The 19,600-nt window shown below is 38.2% G+C and overlaps 1 protein-coding gene across 1 annotated transcript in view; it reads right to left on the bottom strand.

Annotated features, from left to right (window-relative positions):
- baiap3 (BAI1 associated protein 3) overlaps positions 1 to 19,600 on the bottom strand; it is a 47,199-nt gene that overhangs the window by 20,889 nt on the left and 6,710 nt on the right. The window contains exons 2-10 of the mRNA XM_036565515.1: positions 11,667 to 11,754; positions 11,048 to 11,125; positions 8,794 to 8,901; positions 7,100 to 7,159; positions 3,967 to 4,033; positions 2,166 to 2,379; positions 1,912 to 1,956; positions 627 to 704; positions 403 to 508 (exon numbers count right to left, since the gene is read on the bottom strand). Coding sequence (XP_036421408.1) covers positions 403 to 508; positions 627 to 704; positions 1,912 to 1,956; positions 2,166 to 2,379; positions 3,967 to 4,033; positions 7,100 to 7,159; positions 8,794 to 8,901; positions 11,048 to 11,125; positions 11,667 to 11,754 — 844 coding nt within the window. The remainder of the gene's footprint in view (positions 1 to 402; positions 509 to 626; positions 705 to 1,911; positions 1,957 to 2,165; positions 2,380 to 3,966; positions 4,034 to 7,099; positions 7,160 to 8,793; positions 8,902 to 11,047; positions 11,126 to 11,666; positions 11,755 to 19,600) is intronic.

The following is a 19,600-nucleotide window of genomic DNA, read 5'->3' as shown; positions in this document are numbered from 1 at the left end:
CCGTGCTTTTGAAATGAGATATCCAAGATCAAACAGATGTGATGGTCAGGTGTCCACATACTTTTGGCCACATAGTGTAAAGCGTATTACAACCTACTACAGATTTTTCTGTACTTAATAGGGTTTTTTTAGTATTTTATAAGCTTATAGTTAATTGCTCTTTGAAAACATCCTTCGCTTTTTTGCACTGAGCTTTGTGTGGAGTGTTGCGCTACTGCCTCTGGGCTATAAACTGGTTGAGGTGGTTAGTCACAGTCATTTGAAATTAGGCTAATTGGTTGCTTGATGGGTAATATTTTATGTTTTTCTCACATTTTCTCATAGACCTTAAACACTGCTGTATTCCACCTATTTGAGAACCACCAGTGTGGACTGTTTCACTCAGGATTCAATTGAACTTACGCTTAATGGAATGTTCAGGCAACCCAGAAAGTCATCAGCGTTCTCCTCGCTGCCTGATGCTGCCGCCCCATTGGCCCTCACAGATTTGGCAATTTGCTTGAAGTACCTAAATGTGATAATGGGTTCAAGTGTCAACAAATGGAAGCAAAAGCAAGCAGCATTATAGACTTCTCCATGGTTCGTGGGCAGCTGTGAGCTAATTCTCACGACAATACAGGACATACCTGCCCATTCCTCTCAGCCCACTGATCTCATTCAGCTTTCGACATGCCTCAGCCACAGAGACATCATCGTCATGATCCCTAGAGAAGGAAATTGGGTTTCTGGGTTACCTTGTACATGAGATGGATTATTTGCTTATGGATGACTGGTTTGAGAAGAGCAGATACTCTGCCAGTCAGAAAGAATTTCTGAGATGCACGTATGTCATATACTGATATTTAGCAACTGGGTCATTCCATGCCAACTCCCCTAGGGCCTGCCTAGTCATGAATTCAAGCAAAAACTGCAATGCAATTCATGCATTTTTAAAGTTTGCCCCATCGGGTTCTAAACTGCATCTGTAATATTAAGTTTAACTGCTTTTAGAGTGACTTAACTGAGTTGAAATGGGTAAGAATACAACACTAAGAAGAAACTTTAAATCAACTGGTTTCATGTTAATAAATGCCCAAAAGGAGTTTTTGAAGGACGATCTTTCACTTAGTTTAAAAATTGTTTTTGCAAAATTTCATAGTATATCTATGATTATGTTCTGTCAATTTTTAGGCCTTTTTCTCTGTCTGTTATATCCACAAGGGGGAATATACTACACACACATATAAATATATATATGTGTAAATATTTGTGTAAATATATATATATATATATATATATATATATATATATATATATATATATATATATATATATATTTACATATTTACACACACACACTTTTTTAAAGAGTTTTCACAGTGGTTGTTTCTGTTTAGAGTTTCATTTTAGCTTAACTGGGATAGCAAATGCTAGACCATATCCATGAACAATTAGTGTGCTAATACTTTGACAATTAGCTTACTGAAAAAGCAGGTAAAATTAATTTAGCACTTTTCTTAGCAACAACACAAAATCTCTACACACAGAGATTCTTTATAGATGTGCCAAACGTAACATTTTTCTTTCTTTTTTCTGCACTTTAGCTAATTTATGTTAAATTAACTGGGCAAGCCAATACCAGGGAATGGTTCCCAGGACTAAACCAAATCTTGGGCCAAATTGGAGAGCCAATGGTGAATCACCACCAGAAATTCCTTTTAGTATTGGCCTAAGCTTAATCTGGGAAACTGGCTCTAGATGACAGGCATGAGCAATCAGCTGACTAATAAAAAATAAGAGGTAGTCATGAAGGCTAGAGAAGAACCTACAAAATACTGATAAACATTCAAAGCTTAATTGCCTATGTACTGTTTACATTCATTTTTTAAGTATATCAGTGTTCATATGTTTATATGTTAACAAACATCTTACCATATGTCCAAATGCAGAACATCATTCTGGACATCATCAATGTCACTGAGTAAAAAAGGTAAAGACAAATGTTACATTTCATGGTCATTTCCACTTGCAAACTAACAACATTTCGAATGCTGCCAAGTGTGAAAAGTTCACAAATATGCATGTACAAAAACAAATTAAACAATTATGATCGACTGCATTTCTATTACTGTGCCTCTCATGCCTTGTTAAGCAAAGCAAATTGAAACATGGTTGTTTCTACTCACAAAACAAAGTGCTCATTCCACACGGGGTTCAGCGTCTCAGGCTTCACCTCGGTCACATGGATGTCCCTTGCGGCCAGCACTTCTTTGACGCTGGAGCGCTTCTCTAGCTTGTCCTTTCTCTTGCGGAAGCTAAACTTCCTCTCTTTCCTTTCCTCTGTCTCTCGGGGGCTTTGTCCCAAGAGAATTCCTAGCATGCAGTATGGGTCGCTGTAACCTACACAGCCCCCAGTGAACCAAAATAAGGTCAAACTCTTCCAGAAATAATACAGAAAAAAACATCCTCCCACACTAACACTGACAAGGAATATACAGTGGATGGGCTGCCCTGATTCTGAATTGATCCTGATGTTTGTTGCATAATTAAATGTTTAAGATATAAACAAAGTCATTCAGAGTGGTCTGATGTGAAATGGTCTGTTCTAGAGACACTTACTGGGTCAGAATTGATCACAGTGGTGGTGATAGGAGCCAGACATATGAAGTGTTTATTACCTCTAAATGCTACATCATAGAAAGCTGAGGTTACTAGTTACATTTAATTAAGTACATGGATTTCACTACAAGACTGATGAATCTGAGCTCTCCTGAGTACTTTCAAATTATATTACATTAGATTAGTGAGTAAAGCAATCTGCTTTTTACCTAGTTACCTTCAAATTTAATTACTAATTCCTTTTTGTGTTTAATGTAATTCAGTTTTGTACATGACAACATCTGTACTGCTTTGAGATTGGCCACCCCTCTGACTTCAGCCCTTTAGCATTTTATTTTGGACCATAAGAATCCCACAATGAGATGAACAGATCTGTACACACTTCAGTTCTTGCTACTACTAAGACATTCCACTGCAGCTCTATAAGTTACTCAGCTCAGTAGATTTTTGGCCTGATACTTTTGTATTTCTACTTAAGTTGTTTTTTTGGGAAGGTACTTTCACTCTCACTTGCATCATTATGTTAGCCAAGTATCAATACTTTTACTTGAGAATTGATTTAGTTTACTCAACCTACCTCTGACACAAAGCTATTCCATGAAATGGTTATGAATACAGTACCTGATATCTGAGATACTGTCTTATGATAGTTTTGAGAAAAGGTTTTGGCCTAAAACTGTACCTTTTTAAATAAATATAAGAAAAAAAAAGTAAATAAATTGACTATATCCATGTTGCGGACATCGCGACCCTGGTTCCTCTCACCACCACTGTTTAAACAATAATAATTATGTTTCTCTACAGTTAACCATTTCACACCAAACTCGCTTTACGACTTGATTCTTATATAAAAAAAACCCTTACTAAATGCTACCAAGTGTCTCAAAAATGTAATACATTTTTATTAAAGTGAATGTGTAAATAAAAAGATATGTTGAATATGTCACATAAGACAAAGGCAGATTTAGTCACAACCCTAATATTAGGTTATTTTAAACCTGTAAAAGTTGCTTGAGAAGCATAAAATTATATTAACGGGTTGTTTAGTAAAAATAAACAGGCTGGACTGGAAAATTTTGATAATACTAATGCAAAGACTGTATACAATATTTTATATACAACATATTTGAATGAATGCATAATAGGTAATATAGGTTTTCTGCCTATATAAATATATTCCAGCCTAAACTTTTTTCAGTATAAGATCGAAAAGAAACATAATGGTATTATCTATTTCTAACTGGAACCATTTTCTCTCCAAAGTGCCAACACTCACATAATGCTTGATGGCACAGCGTGTTCTACGGTATTACCCTACTAAAGTGCAGGAACACTGCAGAGACTACAAAGCCAACAAAAACTTCTCACCGTTGGCATCTTTAGCCATGAGATTCTTGCCTTTCATGACAGAGACCCTTAGAGAGAAGTTTGCTCTCTGAAAAAGAAAGGGTCAGACATGCAGGTTACAAAAGTGTCGTAACAGCGACAAAAGCTCTTATTAGTAGCTCTGCTTTGTGAGAAGATTTCGCAGCAGAGGCTTCTCTGGTGGACAGTTAAAAAAAAGGAACCAGGTGTGTGAAAACAAAAGGCTGCTGCACTACTTGATATATTATTTTAGCTTCACTAGGATAGCAAACCATATCCGTGAACAATTAGTGTGATAATATTTTGATAATTAGCTTTTTGAAAAAAAAGGAAGCCGGCAAAATTAATTTAGCACTTTTCTTAGCAACGACCCAAAAATTCTGCACACACAGATTCCTTATGGCTGTGCCAAACATCACATTTACACAATTTTCTGCTTCTAAAGACTGCTTCTTTATAGTTTTGCACTGTAGCTAAGAGATTAAAGTACAATTGTACGGAAAAGTTTAGGGGCTGATTTTTAAATTGATTTTTAAAGATAAAAGAAAAACATTTTTCTGTCAATGTTCATGCACAGTAACTTTGCGTTTTATGTCTGGACAAAAAAAGAAGCAGCATTTGATGCAAAGAACACCATGCCAGCCAAAATTCCTAAAATAAGAACAGAAAGACTCTTACAGCTGGCTATAAAATGTACTCGCAAGCCATAATATCTGCTCAAGGGGATGTTACCAAGTACTGACCTGCCACAATTATTATGACACAACTATGTTTTAAATTTGGTCAAATATAAAGTAACTGAGCATTAACATTTTCAGAAAAATGCTACTTTTTAAAAAAATAGTTTGCTGCTGTTCACTTCTTTTCACGTCAAAAAAACAACAAAATATGTAATTTGGCCAGGAGGGACAAAACTTTTGCATACAACTGTAAATAACGACTAATGGAAGCTAATACCCCTCCAATTTACATTGTGCAAACTGCATGCTGAAATAATCACATACTTGCCTAAACTCAGTAGACTCGTTCAATAATCTTAAACAGAGTTACTCGTGTGGTTTCTGACACTGTATGACATAATGCTATAGAAATGAATAATACTACAGATAAAAAATGTAGGCTTCAAAATGGCTGTTGCTATATGTCCAGATAACAACATCTCATACAGTGTCAGAAACCTTTGTAAATTAGATTTTTGGCTGAACCGTCTCTTTAAGGCTGTCGCATTGTGTTCAAGCCAAACTACAGCAAGTCATTAGATATCCTCTTAAAAAATAAAGATTGGAAAAGGTATTCTTTGGAGCGATGCCACAGAAGAACCACTGCCGGCTCCCTAAAGAACCTTTCAACAGATGCAAAGTTTTCTGCCTAAAACTGTACATCCAAGCCAATAATCATGCAGGATCCTTTATGTTTCGGAGCATAAAGCCACAGAAACATGGTCGTTTGGTTCTCTGCTCACCATGAAACCATCTATTGACTGAGAGTGAAAAATCTACTAGATGCCTCAAGCCCTCTCCTGTCTGAGTTTCAGGAGCATGCAGTCTTGCAGTAACAGAACCTTTCAGGAGTGCAGAAATCGATAGGTGCTCTCTCTCGGTCAGGTGCCCGAGTGTGAGGGCATTGTGTCTCACTGAGCTTCAGAGTGACCACTGCGAGAGAGTGCGCCAAGTGCTCGGCTCATTGTGAGCACCACATAAACAGCACAATATTTCCCAATTCCTTTCATAACCTTTTTAAAGATATGTCTGAGGAGCCTGGGGCCTCTTTCACTGTGACATTTCAATAAGTACATGACAGTCGCACAGAAGATGAAGAATTCATTCCTTCTTTTTCTTTTTTAAGATCATGCATCAGTGTTTACAGAAGGAACGTTATTGTGCAAATGAGCACATTGTTCCAGCTGAATGTGAACTTCTTTTGAAAGCAATGTTTGATTTTCACTGTTACTTTTTTAACTAGGTAAGAAATAACAAGCAAAGGTTGCTAATTTTTGCGATATGGACTGTTACACTGAGCTTCATGTTCAGGTCATCAAATAATCTTTCTTGCTATGAAGGGCAGGTTTTGCTTAAATAATGAGATTTTATATGCAGACTCTTGTTTGAGAATGAAATTTAAATAGTACAATAGCTACAACTTCTTGCATTTGCTTTTTTTAGACTTATTTAGATGTATACAGTAATGATGGAATGTTTCACAATTGTTCTTTGTAATCTCTTTATGTTTCATTGTAACAGTCAATTAATTGTGTTTTTAATAACATGGGAATTTTAAAACCTGTAATAATGCTGAAGCATGAATGAATGAATGAGTATTCTGTCCCAAACTACTCTTAAAAGCACATATTGACATTTTTTTGGCCTAAAAAGCCTGAATATGAGAGCTATTATCATTTTGTAAGTACTATTTAAATGTAAATACAAAATCACATATTCAGTTGCTTAGTGAACTGCACAGATTTACATTTACAATATACTGATTTTTTTTTTAATTCTGACATAAAGTAAAGAATTATTTTATTTCAAATTCAGATAATAAAAAAACATCTCATGTATTTTAACTGCTTTCTTTTCCATCAGTCAATTCTCTAGTATTCATTTCATTTTCTACTTTGTACAGCAAAACAAGACCCCTAATGCAAAATCTGATGACTACAACCAACGCTTCACATTCACAGCTCTACTTCTAAGGGAGCACACTCAGTGTTTATGTTCAGCTGAAACTGAGTTCACACAACAAATGACAAAAAAACTGACATTCTAGCCTTTAGTCTATTTTTTAAAATGTGGAACACAACAAGTATATCACAAAAATAACCAACTTCACCCCATCACAATATTTTGGCTTCTCACTGCATGTTAAGCTATTGCAAACTGACGAAGAAAAAAATACCTTTTTGAAAAGCTAGGTCTCCAAAACTTTGACAGGCGGTGTATGCAGTCGTGCTATTTTAACTCCTATGAGGCCTGAATGATCTCAGCCAATTCAAAAAGGATCACAGAATCAATCTCTAAAGGCAGGTCTAGCTGGCCACACTATGGTGACAGAACAGAGAACAGAAGCTGACACGAGCCGGCTGAGGCAGAGAGATAGAGCAGGGATATCTGCTGATGAACAATGCTTGACTCCATACCTTGGACTCCCTCACTCTCTGCAGAATGATGTCATGCTCTTCTTGACCCATATCAAACACCTGGGGTAGAGAGACAACAGGGTGAAGACTGTTATTTGTAGAATGGACATTAGTTTTTCATTTTGGTTTTAAAATTAATACAACAGTAGACTGAGCTCAGCTCAGCTCCAGATTTCCTTAAAGACAGCTAAACACAGAAGGGATCCACTTTTAAACTCGCATTCACACACTGAAAAAAAACAAAAACAATTGTTTTTCTAAGTAATTCCATTCAGTTTTAGTTAGTTTTGCAGTGGACATTATAGTTTTGATTGATGTTTTGTGTTTTTCATTTTTATTACAGTTACCAAGCACATTTAGCAGTGCTAGTTTTAGTTTTAGTATAAGTTTTAGTTTGCCATAAAAACCCTGCTTGGGAGCCTCTTCTAAACCTCTTTTTATGGAAACATCAGTGTTCTGTCGTAGTGATGATACCACCAAAACGCAAAGAAAAGCCTTTTGTGATGCAAAGTATCATGATTTTGATGTATCATTATATCATCCACCTTTAGCCTAGGATTATTTCAGTTATTCATGTTAAGACTAATTATTCGGTCACTACTGTGAGTTATTCGTCAGGCACATACAACTATTCAAGCTTCGTTAGTTTTACCTGGACATGTCTTGCTATTTAAACCATATTGTCAAAATCCACAATTTGAATCCAGTATGAATCTAGCTTTATAAGCTAACCCCGCTCTCTGTTTGGTAACAGACGTGTGCCGTGTTGTTATCGTTATTGAGTGTGGTGTGTAGTATAATGTTGTGTACATTCAAGAAGTTTCAATTCAGGGAATGTTGAGGAAATTACACAGCTACCTTATCTTGTACAAACTGGCCAGTCAAATTTCTTACAAATTATGTTACAGAACATCCCATGGTACAGCTTGACAGTGCTTAATATGCAAGTCTTGTAGTTATGAGAGTGAGTACAGTGTAATCCCAAAAATGTATTTTGTGTCACTGTACTTATTGTTCTAGGTTCATTTATGCTGTTATTTTCAGTTCCATGTAATAAGTAGTTAACTTATTAAGTGGTAACTCAAACTCACAGGTGATAGTTGAGGTAAAGATATCTCTTTTCTGAGCTGTTTCTTTGCTGGTAAATCACTGAGCGGGCACTTCAAACACCACGCCCGATGTCACCTCCTCGTAAGAGGAGACGGATACAAGGCAGGCGGCCTTTGGAGTGACAGCGGCTGAGCGGATGTAATATCAATGCTGCACATCAATCCCCAGCAGGCGTGGGCTTTGATGTTTAATCACGTCTGAGACAAGAGCATCTGCTCCAATTCATAAAACCCAACCCAAAGCAAACAAGCCACCGACCCCCTTTTCCCCCTTCGTTCTCTGAGGGATAGGTCAAAAAAACAGCAACAATGATCGTGTATATGTGTGTGTGTGCACGTGTATGTGTGAGTGTGTGTGTTTGTCATGTACCTGTGTGCCTTCATTCTACATTTGGTGGTAATCAAAGTCTGCTAATTGTTTCTATCTCAGCGGATCTTGACATAGAGTGGAAACAGCATGATTGCGACGGTTGTTTGTTTATTTTTGTTGTAGAAAAAAAACCTTCCAGAAAAGTAATGAATTCCAGTATATGAGACATACAGTGATCTGTTCTCTTTGTGAGAGGGAGAAAGAAAAGAGTGTACCTTCTGCAGGTAGTTGAAAAGGTCCCCTTCATTGGTCACATATTCGGGCGATGGCACTCCAACCCGATTGACCACGGTGTAAACCGCCTCCTCATACAATAAATCAAGCTAAAGGAGAACAATTTCAATTAAACATGCAATTCAGAACGACATCCAGACAGCATTGCAGCACAGAAGAGCAAGATCTGATCTGTGAAATCTGTGATTAAAGTGTAATTATAATAATTAAACCACTGGGGACAGACTGGTTAGATCTATACTGGTCCAATGTCACTTGTCAGTGTGCTGTGACTTGAAGTCAACACTGAGTGTAGAAATTCTACTGGAATATAGTCAAATTTGCCAAACACCATCAATGTGTTCTGTTGTAAAGGCATATAGAGTTCTATCCCAAAAAACAAAAGTATTTCCAAAATGGCAATTTTCCTGGAGAAGGAAAAAAAGCTCTTTACTTTTAATGTAAAGAAATTTTATTCCAAGCAGTTTCTTTTGGCCCATTCATCATAAAATTTGCACACAATGTAAAAGCAGCTGCTGAGCTCAAATGATGCAGAAAAATCAAGAATAAGAAAAAATTGGGATGCTTGTTTTTTTTGGACAGTGACGATATAGTACTAGTTAAAATGTGGATAGAGCTTTTCTTTATTTTTAACTCGTTGCACATTTTAGAATGATAGTAAAGACACCAAACCTAGCCCATGTAGAATTACTACAATCATAAATTGGTGTATTTAGACCCACTGTACCAAAAGATAGGCTCAAAATAATTAACAAGAACGACTTTCCACAAATTAACTGCCTTGAAGAGGTATGCAATCTGATTAGGACAATATAACGATTGTGGTTCAACATTAAGCAACTCTAAATTTTTGAGACAATTGTCTTAAAGTTCAAAATGAAAACTACTTCTTGGAAGAAAATTTCAAAATAAAGTTTTCCATTTTCATTTTTGTTATGGAAATGAATTTATAAATGGGCACCGACTTCACTATTGATATTTGTCTTTGAAACAAAATGCCTTTAAGACAATGATGAACAAACATTTATCAGGCGACTCCAAACTGTTACTGTAAGAACACATACCCAGTTTTTCAAACTCTAGTCCCAGAGGGTCACACCTCTGCAGAGTTTAGCATTCTACCCCTTAACACATTTGATTAGACTCAGCTAATCAGCTAATTAGCAATTCCTTTGTGAGTCATACAGTTTGTTGTTTATTGTAGCATCTTGTGTAATTTATTTCATTTACTTGTATCTGTTTGTACTCCTGTCTGCTGCTGTTCTTTGATAAACGTAGCATCAGGGGAATTACATTTTCACTCAACACGTTTGACGTGGGAAGAAATGACAATGTTTGACTTTAGCTTGATTTATTTATTTATTTTTGATTTATGTTTTTATCTGTGTTTTAGCCACCTGTCCATGTGAAAATGGTGGTTAGTCACTAAAAACAAAGCTTTTGCTAACACTTTTTAAAATACTTTAAAAGTTTTCCATGTTTTTGAGTGGTAATATCATATCATATAAACATAACACTGATATCATGGCATCAACATGTGCATGGTCAGTACTGTTTTCTGCATGTGTTGAGCACTCTCCAGGACTCTGTATCAGATATGGTTGATGACTGGGTTGTTTCTGTGTGGCCGGTAATATTGAGCTTGATCACTGTGCTTTAGTTTATGATCACACATACACTGTATAAAATGGAAACCTAAAAAAATTACTTCATGTGTTAATAATCAACTGAACTAATTCACATCAAACAAATACTTTGAATGAAACACTGGTTTAGTTGAATAAAACTACTTAATTTGCTTGTTAACACATAAAACCATTTTTTTAGGTTGAACTGACGAACCAGTTTTACTGTGTATGAATCTTGTTTTTTGTCATTCTTGGTGTTCTTAATACTTTTAGACAGTCTTTGTGTTGCACTCTCATGTCATCTCTACAATGTCGCGCTCTACATTTCATGCAATCCACATGCTCAAAATGTTCTCATTGTGGATTAGCACGCCTATATAACAGTCTTCAATTATTTTTGCAATCACTGTCAATGTGGACGGGATGTTTTTTGAAAACAGAGGGCAAAAAATGTATTGTCAGATGATATCGGGATGCAGGGGGACAAGGCCTCAGAGTGTTGGAAGAGGAACGATAATCACTAAAGAGCAATATCTGATTTACATGGAAAAAGACCAGTGGAGAGCTTTATGTATTACAGTATTTGTTACTCTTTTCTAAGCCTCACCTCATTTCTGGTGGCTTTCTCCGGAACGAAGGCCTGGTCTGTGCGCTCTGGAGGAGGTGGACCTGCGATAATCTCCTCCTTGAGACATGTGAGGGAGAGAGGAGTAAGAGGCTGAGACGAGGCTTAGAGCGCAGGGCATGGAACAAAATCCCGAAATTGCTCAGCAATATCCAGCTCTGCCACCATGCAGAACTAAGAACCATTTTGGATCTGCTTTGAGCCGCCTATATCAGCACCATTCTGTTCCATTATCAGAGACTATGCTTTCTTTTTAATTCCTAGTAAAGAATGAATACATATGCTGGTCTGCCTTCATTATTGATTTTTCTTCTTGATGCCAGAACACTGGGGGAGCAGTGCTCCCCTATAAACCTCTCAATCTGGAAAATTAAATCAGACGCTTGCTCTCTGTGTGGGTGTAACTTAGAGCAAAAGCCATCAAGAGCAGCTTGTGACGACTGAACCTGCAGCCTCTATAACCAGCCTCATCCTTCTGTCTGCACACAAAGCTTTCTATACCCCCTAGGTCGCCTTTCTCCCACTTGCCTCCCTACGGAACGACTCCGAGGGCTGCTGGAGCACGGTGGGGCGTGCAATCCCCTGCGAATCCTATACTTACCTCAGCGTGAGTGGCAGCTAACAGACTCTCTTGCTTCTGGACGATTTTGTGCATACGCTCAAAGAACTCCCCGTTCCCCTTGGCAACCCTGCAACACATAAACGGATTTGTTTATCAAAACAAAAACTGCATCTCATACTTGTTTACCTCAAATGGCTCTGAAAAAAGAGCTTCTCTACAGAGCACAACAGGAGAAAAGGATTTTCCTCTGATGTAGCATTGTGCGATCATTAGCAGACTCTAGCAGGCAGCCCATTTGGGACTGCTGAGGTGTCAGTCATCTGCAGTAATAAGCTAAGTTGGAGCCATCAGGGATTTATAGCGGATGCAGATTTTGGAGGCTGCTAAAAATCCCTGTGGTATTTCGGCATCATCCAGAAGGATCATACAAGCAAAGAAAAACAACACCGGCAGAGATAACTTCTCTGACTGGAGAACTTTGTCAGGGGATGGTTGTTTTGTCTAGTTTATCTGCTAAATTCCTCTGCTTTACTGAGGATAAAAGGTTAGAAGGTCCCCCATTCTCTTTCTGCCAAGACCTGAAAAACAACAGCCAGAGGCTAGTCTCAGCCTCCATCACACAAGGCAGGATGATAGACAAATTCTCATTCCTGTCACTGCCTAGCTTAGCTAGAAGAGCACAGCCTTGATGCAACAAGTAGAGTTTTACGTCTGTAACAGTGGAAATCTTTCGCTATCCAACTTAATTCATCTTATTAGGCAGAGATCCGCAGGAGAGGGAGCTGATGTATTTCTCCCGCGAAGCGGGGTGAACTCCTGGACCCCTGCCACTTGCTAATTTTCCCAGTCTCCGTCGTCATGGTGACGATAACACATTCGTGGCAGGATTGGTCGAAATTGCCTAGAGAACCTTGGGAATACCCCCCCATCCCATCGCACACCCAACACCCTCCCCGACCCAACTCCCCCCAATCCAACCCCCACTGCTTTCCCCTGCTCTACCCTCCTGACTCAGGAGTGACTGCAGGAATGAGAATGTCTCTTTCTCTCTCTCCCCTTCTGTCTCTCTCGTCCTCATTATTCACACACAGACCAGTGGTCCACATGATATTTTGACAACGGGCACAAATCTTGTTTTCATCTGGTGGGGAAAAGAGCCTTTTATCATTAATTGATATTTCCTTTAATATCACACAATCTGTTAGTTTGATCTAACATCACATCTGAATGTTTCTAGTGGTCTTCCATAAATATTTGCCAGGCATTTTCACACATACAACCTACATTACAAATGTTTACACCCAGCTGCCAATATATTAGGTATATTAGGCCCATACAACATCAGTTTTTAAATCCTCTGTACATATATTCCACTACATTAGACACACCATGTTTGTACACCTTTTCCATGAACATTCTGTGTTAGCCCATCATCTTTGGTCAGGTTTCTGACCACAGGACCTGTATGTTTTTGATTGGTGGACTATTCTTCACCCAGCAGTGACAGTGAGGTATGTGAAAACTCCAGCAACACTGCTGCTTCCAAATCGCCACCACTTAAATAATCTCTGATCAGCAGTGGTCCTATGGTGATCCCCTTCCATTGATGGGTGAAGTCAAGGGTGGCTGATAAACTGTGCAGCAGGAGTCAGTAACTGTTCACTTACAAAGTGCATCTACATTTATAGAATTTGAAAAATGCCCTTATTCCAAGCGACTTACAATTTTAATCATGTTACAGAGGTAGGCAAATGTAGTGTTAGGAGTATTGTCCAAGTACCGCTGTCATTCATTTTTGGCCAGATTCGTGGCCAGATTTGTGTGTCACATGCACCACTGCATGTATGTGAGGTACTTGCAGACCACTGACATAGACTGTCAACGGAGGACCGTGCTCCTTTATTAACATCTTAACAGCATGTGTTTAACTATCTCTCAGTTCATTCTGGCTATCTCCTCAAGGGAGGTGAGGACAAGGGGTGCCAGAAGAAACTCTATGAGACTGAAATGAAGCCTTTTGGTGTGCTTGGCTGGGTTCCAAACGGCTAAAAAAATTGCAAACTGCTCTTTGAATTAGAGACCATTAAAAAAAAAAAAGTGACTTAAAAGATAGTATATTAAGAAGTCTTTTTTTCCTGGAGCAAACTTCAATACAGTGGAAAAACTACTACCACTGTTTGGTGGGCTGTCATACAAACTCACCCAAAACAACTTTCTGTGTGTGTACCTACATAGTTTAGCACAATAAAGGAAAACAGCTCCATTCCATGCAAGAAAAATTCCCTCTTAGTACAAGAGATCACTGTTTGTGAGTTTATCATGTTACTATAAGAAAAGAAAATGGGGGAATAAGGATGAAATAATATGAGCTACCTTTATTAAAATGCATTTGTCATTTATTTGCATCTACCTGTGGACAGTAGTGGTGCCAGGTCTGCTGTTTGGCATGAGCATGACACATTTGTGGGAGGTCCAAATTTTACTCCTGTGGAGGGGGATATAGGCTACAAAAAATGAATAACTGCAACCAAGCCCTTTTCTAAGCATTCGAACACTGCAGTGGGAAAGTAACCTCAGTAGAAGACACTGACTTACTAGTGGACTATAGCATATAAACCTCAGAGCTCAAAACAAAAGAAAAACTGGCAATTCTGGCAATTTTATACCATTAATGCCTTTGGTGTTGGTTGACTGTGTTCAGAGTTGGATAACTGTCTGTAGTTCCTTTATCTATCTAATGAAATGTATAGTGCTTTGATTGGCCAATGCCAAAAATGGAATTTCGAATATGTTATATATTTAAAGTGCATTTTCATATTTTCTCCCTTTTTGCTTTATAAATTCATAAGATTTAAATATTGTAAGCAAATCTGAGCTTTAAGGCGCCAGCTTAGCCCTTAGTAAAATTCCTGGACACTCAATTAGTGGCTTTTACTTACTGTAGTCCAAAGTAGACAGATGTCAGTTCATCTACAGAATCAAATCTTCTCAGTTATCATGTTAAAGTGCTGCCTAGTGCCTAAACATGTCACCAGCAGTGCACCTTTCCCAAACTATGGTCCTGACGTTGAGGGTAATCTAAAATAATCAAACCCATTCTTTGCATACCAGTGAATTGACTGGATAGAAAGAAGCAGTTTAAACGTCAGAAGAAACACCAACATATAAAATTGCTTGGATCCCTAGACATTTTGTGTGCAGGGGCAGAATTATTTTTCACTTGGACAGGCAACCAAAATACAATCTAGAAAAATCATGGGCCGAACATTTTGTCATATTGGGTAGGCCAATAAAAGTGAGTGGGCCTAGGCCAACTGGGTCCAATCATAGTGCCACCACTGATGTGGTTGACTATTACACAAGAGGGAAATGGAGGTTCAGGGTCAAATTAGTCACTGCATGCTAAAATGTTACATTTTAGCCATCAGCGATTTCATTCTAAAAAGCTTCATTATAGGCTTGTACTAAGAAACCAACACTTTTCCAACTGAAGACACTAAAAGGCTTTTGAAGCTTTATCAGGCCCATCCTTTTCTTCTCCTTGCAGTAACATCAAATCCACAGTCCTTAACTGATCGATACCCCAGACAAACATACCAGAGCCCTGGGTTTCTGCAGGAATTTCTGGCTGATTAATAAAAAGTAAAATTAGACGTCTCAGGGTAGAGGCCCAGATCGCGGGAAAAGGTCACGATAGTCTATTTGTTCTTCTGCTCATGCTCGCAAATCTCATGAGGTCACCTGTGCAAGGCTGTGCCAATCAAAAGTTAGTCGAGAGCTAATTAAGAAACTTACAAGCATGGAAAAAAAAAAACAACTGACATGACTTTTGGGGCATCGGCGCAGTGCTTGTCTAGCACTCTGATCAATGAATGATTGTGGACTGCATGCACATGGAAATGCACATGGACAGAATACGAGACCATCACCCAAAGCCACTCAGACTATGTCTGTGTGAAATAGGACTTCCACTGACAAAATAACAGAACCTATAAGGAAATTATTTGAATCGTTTAGAAAACATTGAGTGCAGTCTGCACCTTTTTAACAAGGAACTACTGAACTGCAGAGCTGTTAAAGTCTATTTTAACATCTTTTTAATGGAACCCCACTCACTTCTTTTCAAAAGCTTGACTTGTGTTTCCTGTAGTCAGACTGTGTTTTCTCCATGTAGGGCACCACTAACTCCATCAATTCATACAGCCTGGCAAAGTGTGCAGGGGTTCCAAATTTATTCAGTCTTTTGTGAATACCTGACCAGAATTTTTTTTAATGCATGACATGATTAGCCTCTTTTAAATAAAGAGGTGACTAGGCCCTTAGTTGTATTGTAGGTGTGTAGTAAGTAAGAACATAACATTCCTTGAAAAGTAAAGGACCTACATCCTACATTTTTTCTTGTATTTAAATTGCGTGGTTTTAATACCAGTCATAGTTCACTTTTATATCACCATTTTCCAGCCTTTCTTTATTCTTTACATCCGTTCTCAGCCCACACACAGTTTGTATGAACACCATAGTAAAGCATTGCTAATACAATGGGATGTTCTGGAAGAGCCACACATTAGTCTAAACTGAAACATTACATACAACTTCAGAGTAAATAGGCGGAGCTAAACTGTAGGCTGAACACAGCCTATATTAAATATATGTAAATGTTGTGATTTTCCTGTTTTTTTATCAAAAATAACAACTATTTTCACTGCTACAAGTGATTATACTTGGAATGTATGGATTTTTGCTACTATTCTGTTCACACACACACACAGAGGCACACAAATGCACAACACGCACACACACACAAACATGCAAAGCTTGGATGGCAGCCCCCTTTCATGTTGCTAGGAAACAGACTCTCCCCATGAAGCCTTTTTATTATTATTCCAATATTATTTATTTTGATTATTCAGACCTTGGAAAGGTAGCGTGGAGAGTGTGTAGAATTAAAAGGTGAAATGTATGTGATAATTAACACGAGCTAGCACATATAAGAATATATTAGGCACTGCTGGGCTTCAGATGAAGGGCAAAAATTAGTCTTTGCACTTATGAGTCAAAAGTGTACCTTCCGATATTAAATGTTAAGTATGCAATAACCATTCTCTGGGCCGGGGCGACATTTGGAGGGAAATCATTTCGGCAGGTTATTACAGGAAATAAAAGTAATGCTTGCCCACACGTCAGGAAATAAAATTTGGACAGAATTCATTTCCTCCGGATCCAGTAGGGTTTCAGTCTTCTCTCTGTACATGGTCAGTGCTTTCTAAAATCATAAAGAGTGACCTTTAGCCTAACCGGGACATTTAGAGTTCTGTCACAAATCTTCGGCTGTGTCTTCCTGCAGCTACTCCTGCTGATAAAGGCTTAATTTGTGTATACACAGGAAAACAAACTGGTCATCCCTATTAGCCAGCCCTAAGGATTCCTTCTCAAATACACACATTGTGTGGCTTATCGGATTAAATATAATCACAGGAGTTTGATGTAGCATATTTCCTGCCCTTTATTCAGTTAGGTGCTTATTCTAGAGAGGCTGCAGGAATATCATGTGGTAATTAGTTTTGCTAAGCCACTGAGCCGAGTACCCCAATTTATCAAGAGGGTACTACTTAAGAAAGATGGCGCCCTATTTTAGGAACTAATAAAAAAGGCCCCAAAGTCATTAAAATCTATTTAGTTAAATTGCAATCAGGGACACAAAGTCTTTCTAATGACTTTATAAATATGCAACCTGAGAAGAACCCTAATCAAACATCCTATGTACAGACAGCCATGGTTTTCAATCCATATTTTTGTGTTTGTCTTTTTTTTCCAACACAGGTAATTATGAGCTTTTCATGAGCTGAATCAGTTGTGTTGGAATGAGGAAAATACACATGTATTCAGATCACCAGGATTGGACTTTGAAGCAATGAGTCAATTTCCATTAGTACTGGAGTGGCTTGTTTCATTATGAACACAAATATAAGTTCAAGTGTTGTTGCTTCTACACCTAACGAGGCTTATTATACACTTTTAGACGTATGGTAGGAATTGTATTTTCCCCCTGAAGACCATTTACAACATTTGTGTGGTTTTATGTACAAAAACAGTAATTCATTTTTTAACACAATCCATTCCTGGGCCTTATTCAAACCTCTCTTTATCCCTTAGAATTAAATAGGCTTATTTCTTTTAGACATGTACATGAAGAAATACATGTTTTTGTTCATTTGTCTTGAATATAATCATCATGTTTGTTAGTATACTAGCTGTTTTAGTAATGCTCTCATTTAATTTGGTTGGAAATAAAAGGGTTCAATTCTATGAATGCAAATCTGAAAATTTTCCAATCAATTTTCTTTTCTCTGTGGTATCTAGGCGAACACAGCCAAGCAAGCTCTCCCATTGGTTAGGACTTTAGGAGCTAGTCTGATGTGTCAGATAAACTACTAATCTGACAGTGGAATCAACCAATTTCCAATTAATGGGACCAAAAACATCACTCTAGGCCTTCTGTAAGGTGTAAATGCAAATACGAGTGGTTTACAGAAATGGTTCTTTAAGGACCATCTACTGAAAGATTCTTTGGGGAACCTAAAGTGGATCTTCCATGGTATCACTCCAAAATGGTTCCCTTTAAAGTGAGATGATGTTAAACCATCTAAGTAACCTATTTATTTAGCACTTTTCCAAGCCAAAGCTATGCTTTGTAATAAGATATGACAATATTTAAAGAAGAGGGGAGAAGGAGTTAGGTATAAGAGGCAGTCTGTACTCTTACAGTCTTCTTGTTGCACTTTGATGACTAATTTGGTGTTAAAAGTGTAATAACATGAGATCCCACCAGTCAAAACGATGACAAATTGCCCTGTCGGGGTCTCTAGGTGAGCAGTTTGCTGTCTGCATGTCTCCTCAAAATAAAACTAGCTCCTTATGATCAAAGTAAAAAAAATTACATGAGAAGGAAGCCAAACTGTGTAACTAGATAAAGAAAAAAATATACAGATAATGAAAAAAATACCTCCTCCTTCCCCTGTCCTATTTTCACACTACAGCCCCTCCACCCATACTGGTGGGACATGCCTCCAAATAATCATTTCCCAACATGGCTACCAGGGTCACGCCACCCCCCCCCAAGCCGTCATCAGGGTCGTCCTGTGTCATACAGCCTGCGGGCTGAGGAGCAGCCGCCCAGCTCTCCCCTATTTGCATAATATTAATGAGCATGCGTCTGGGCCAGAGGCATTAGTTTTCGCGCTGGCGCTAATGAAGGAGACAAACAGCTTCCCCAAAGCATAATGATGGCGAGTGTGTCGCCTGCAGCCTGGCGGCTTACACGCTCCACAGTCTCTGTTGGCTCAAGGAGACGATTTGCAAAACAAACCGGACCACTTGGGACTGGCTGAGTTTAGTCTTCTCCACAGTAGGGGTAGACCAAATAATGGACAGCCAAAACAAAAAATAGACTGGCATTTCAAGAGATATGAAAGAAGCCCAGAAAGATATATTTCATTAAAGGCATATTCCAGCATTTTTCAACCTATTCTCCATCTGCCACACCTGTAACATACAGTCGATTACCATAGACTACAGACATAATGAATCATTAACCGGTAAAATAGCTAATTGCTCAACCAGTGTGTTGATAAAATGCTAATTTTACTTTATTTCCAACAAACAACAGTTCCTATTTAAATAGGAGGGTTTATCATACAAGTTGAGGAACGTTTTTGAAATGTACACATTAGGCCGCAATAGGCAATTGGTTCCACTGTATAGGTCTACTAAAAAATGAAGTGCAGAGCTAAAACAAGTGGCGTTCAGAATCACTTTCTAAGAGGATGACAGCACAACTATACAGATGTATCGAAAGCAAACAGACAGACCGACAACTATTTCATCATTGTTTTCTGAGAGAAAGTGTGGTGTAAGGAAATATGTGTGGTGTAAGGAAATTGTACACTGCTTCGTGAAAATATAGAAAAGGATGT

The sequence above is a fragment of the Colossoma macropomum genome, unplaced genomic scaffold (genome assembly GCF_904425465.1).
Source record: "Colossoma macropomum unplaced genomic scaffold, Colossoma_macropomum, whole genome shotgun sequence".
Classification (NCBI taxonomy): Eukaryota; Metazoa; Chordata; class Actinopteri; order Characiformes; family Serrasalmidae; genus Colossoma; species Colossoma macropomum.
This window is presented reverse-complemented; position numbering and strand designations above follow the sequence as displayed.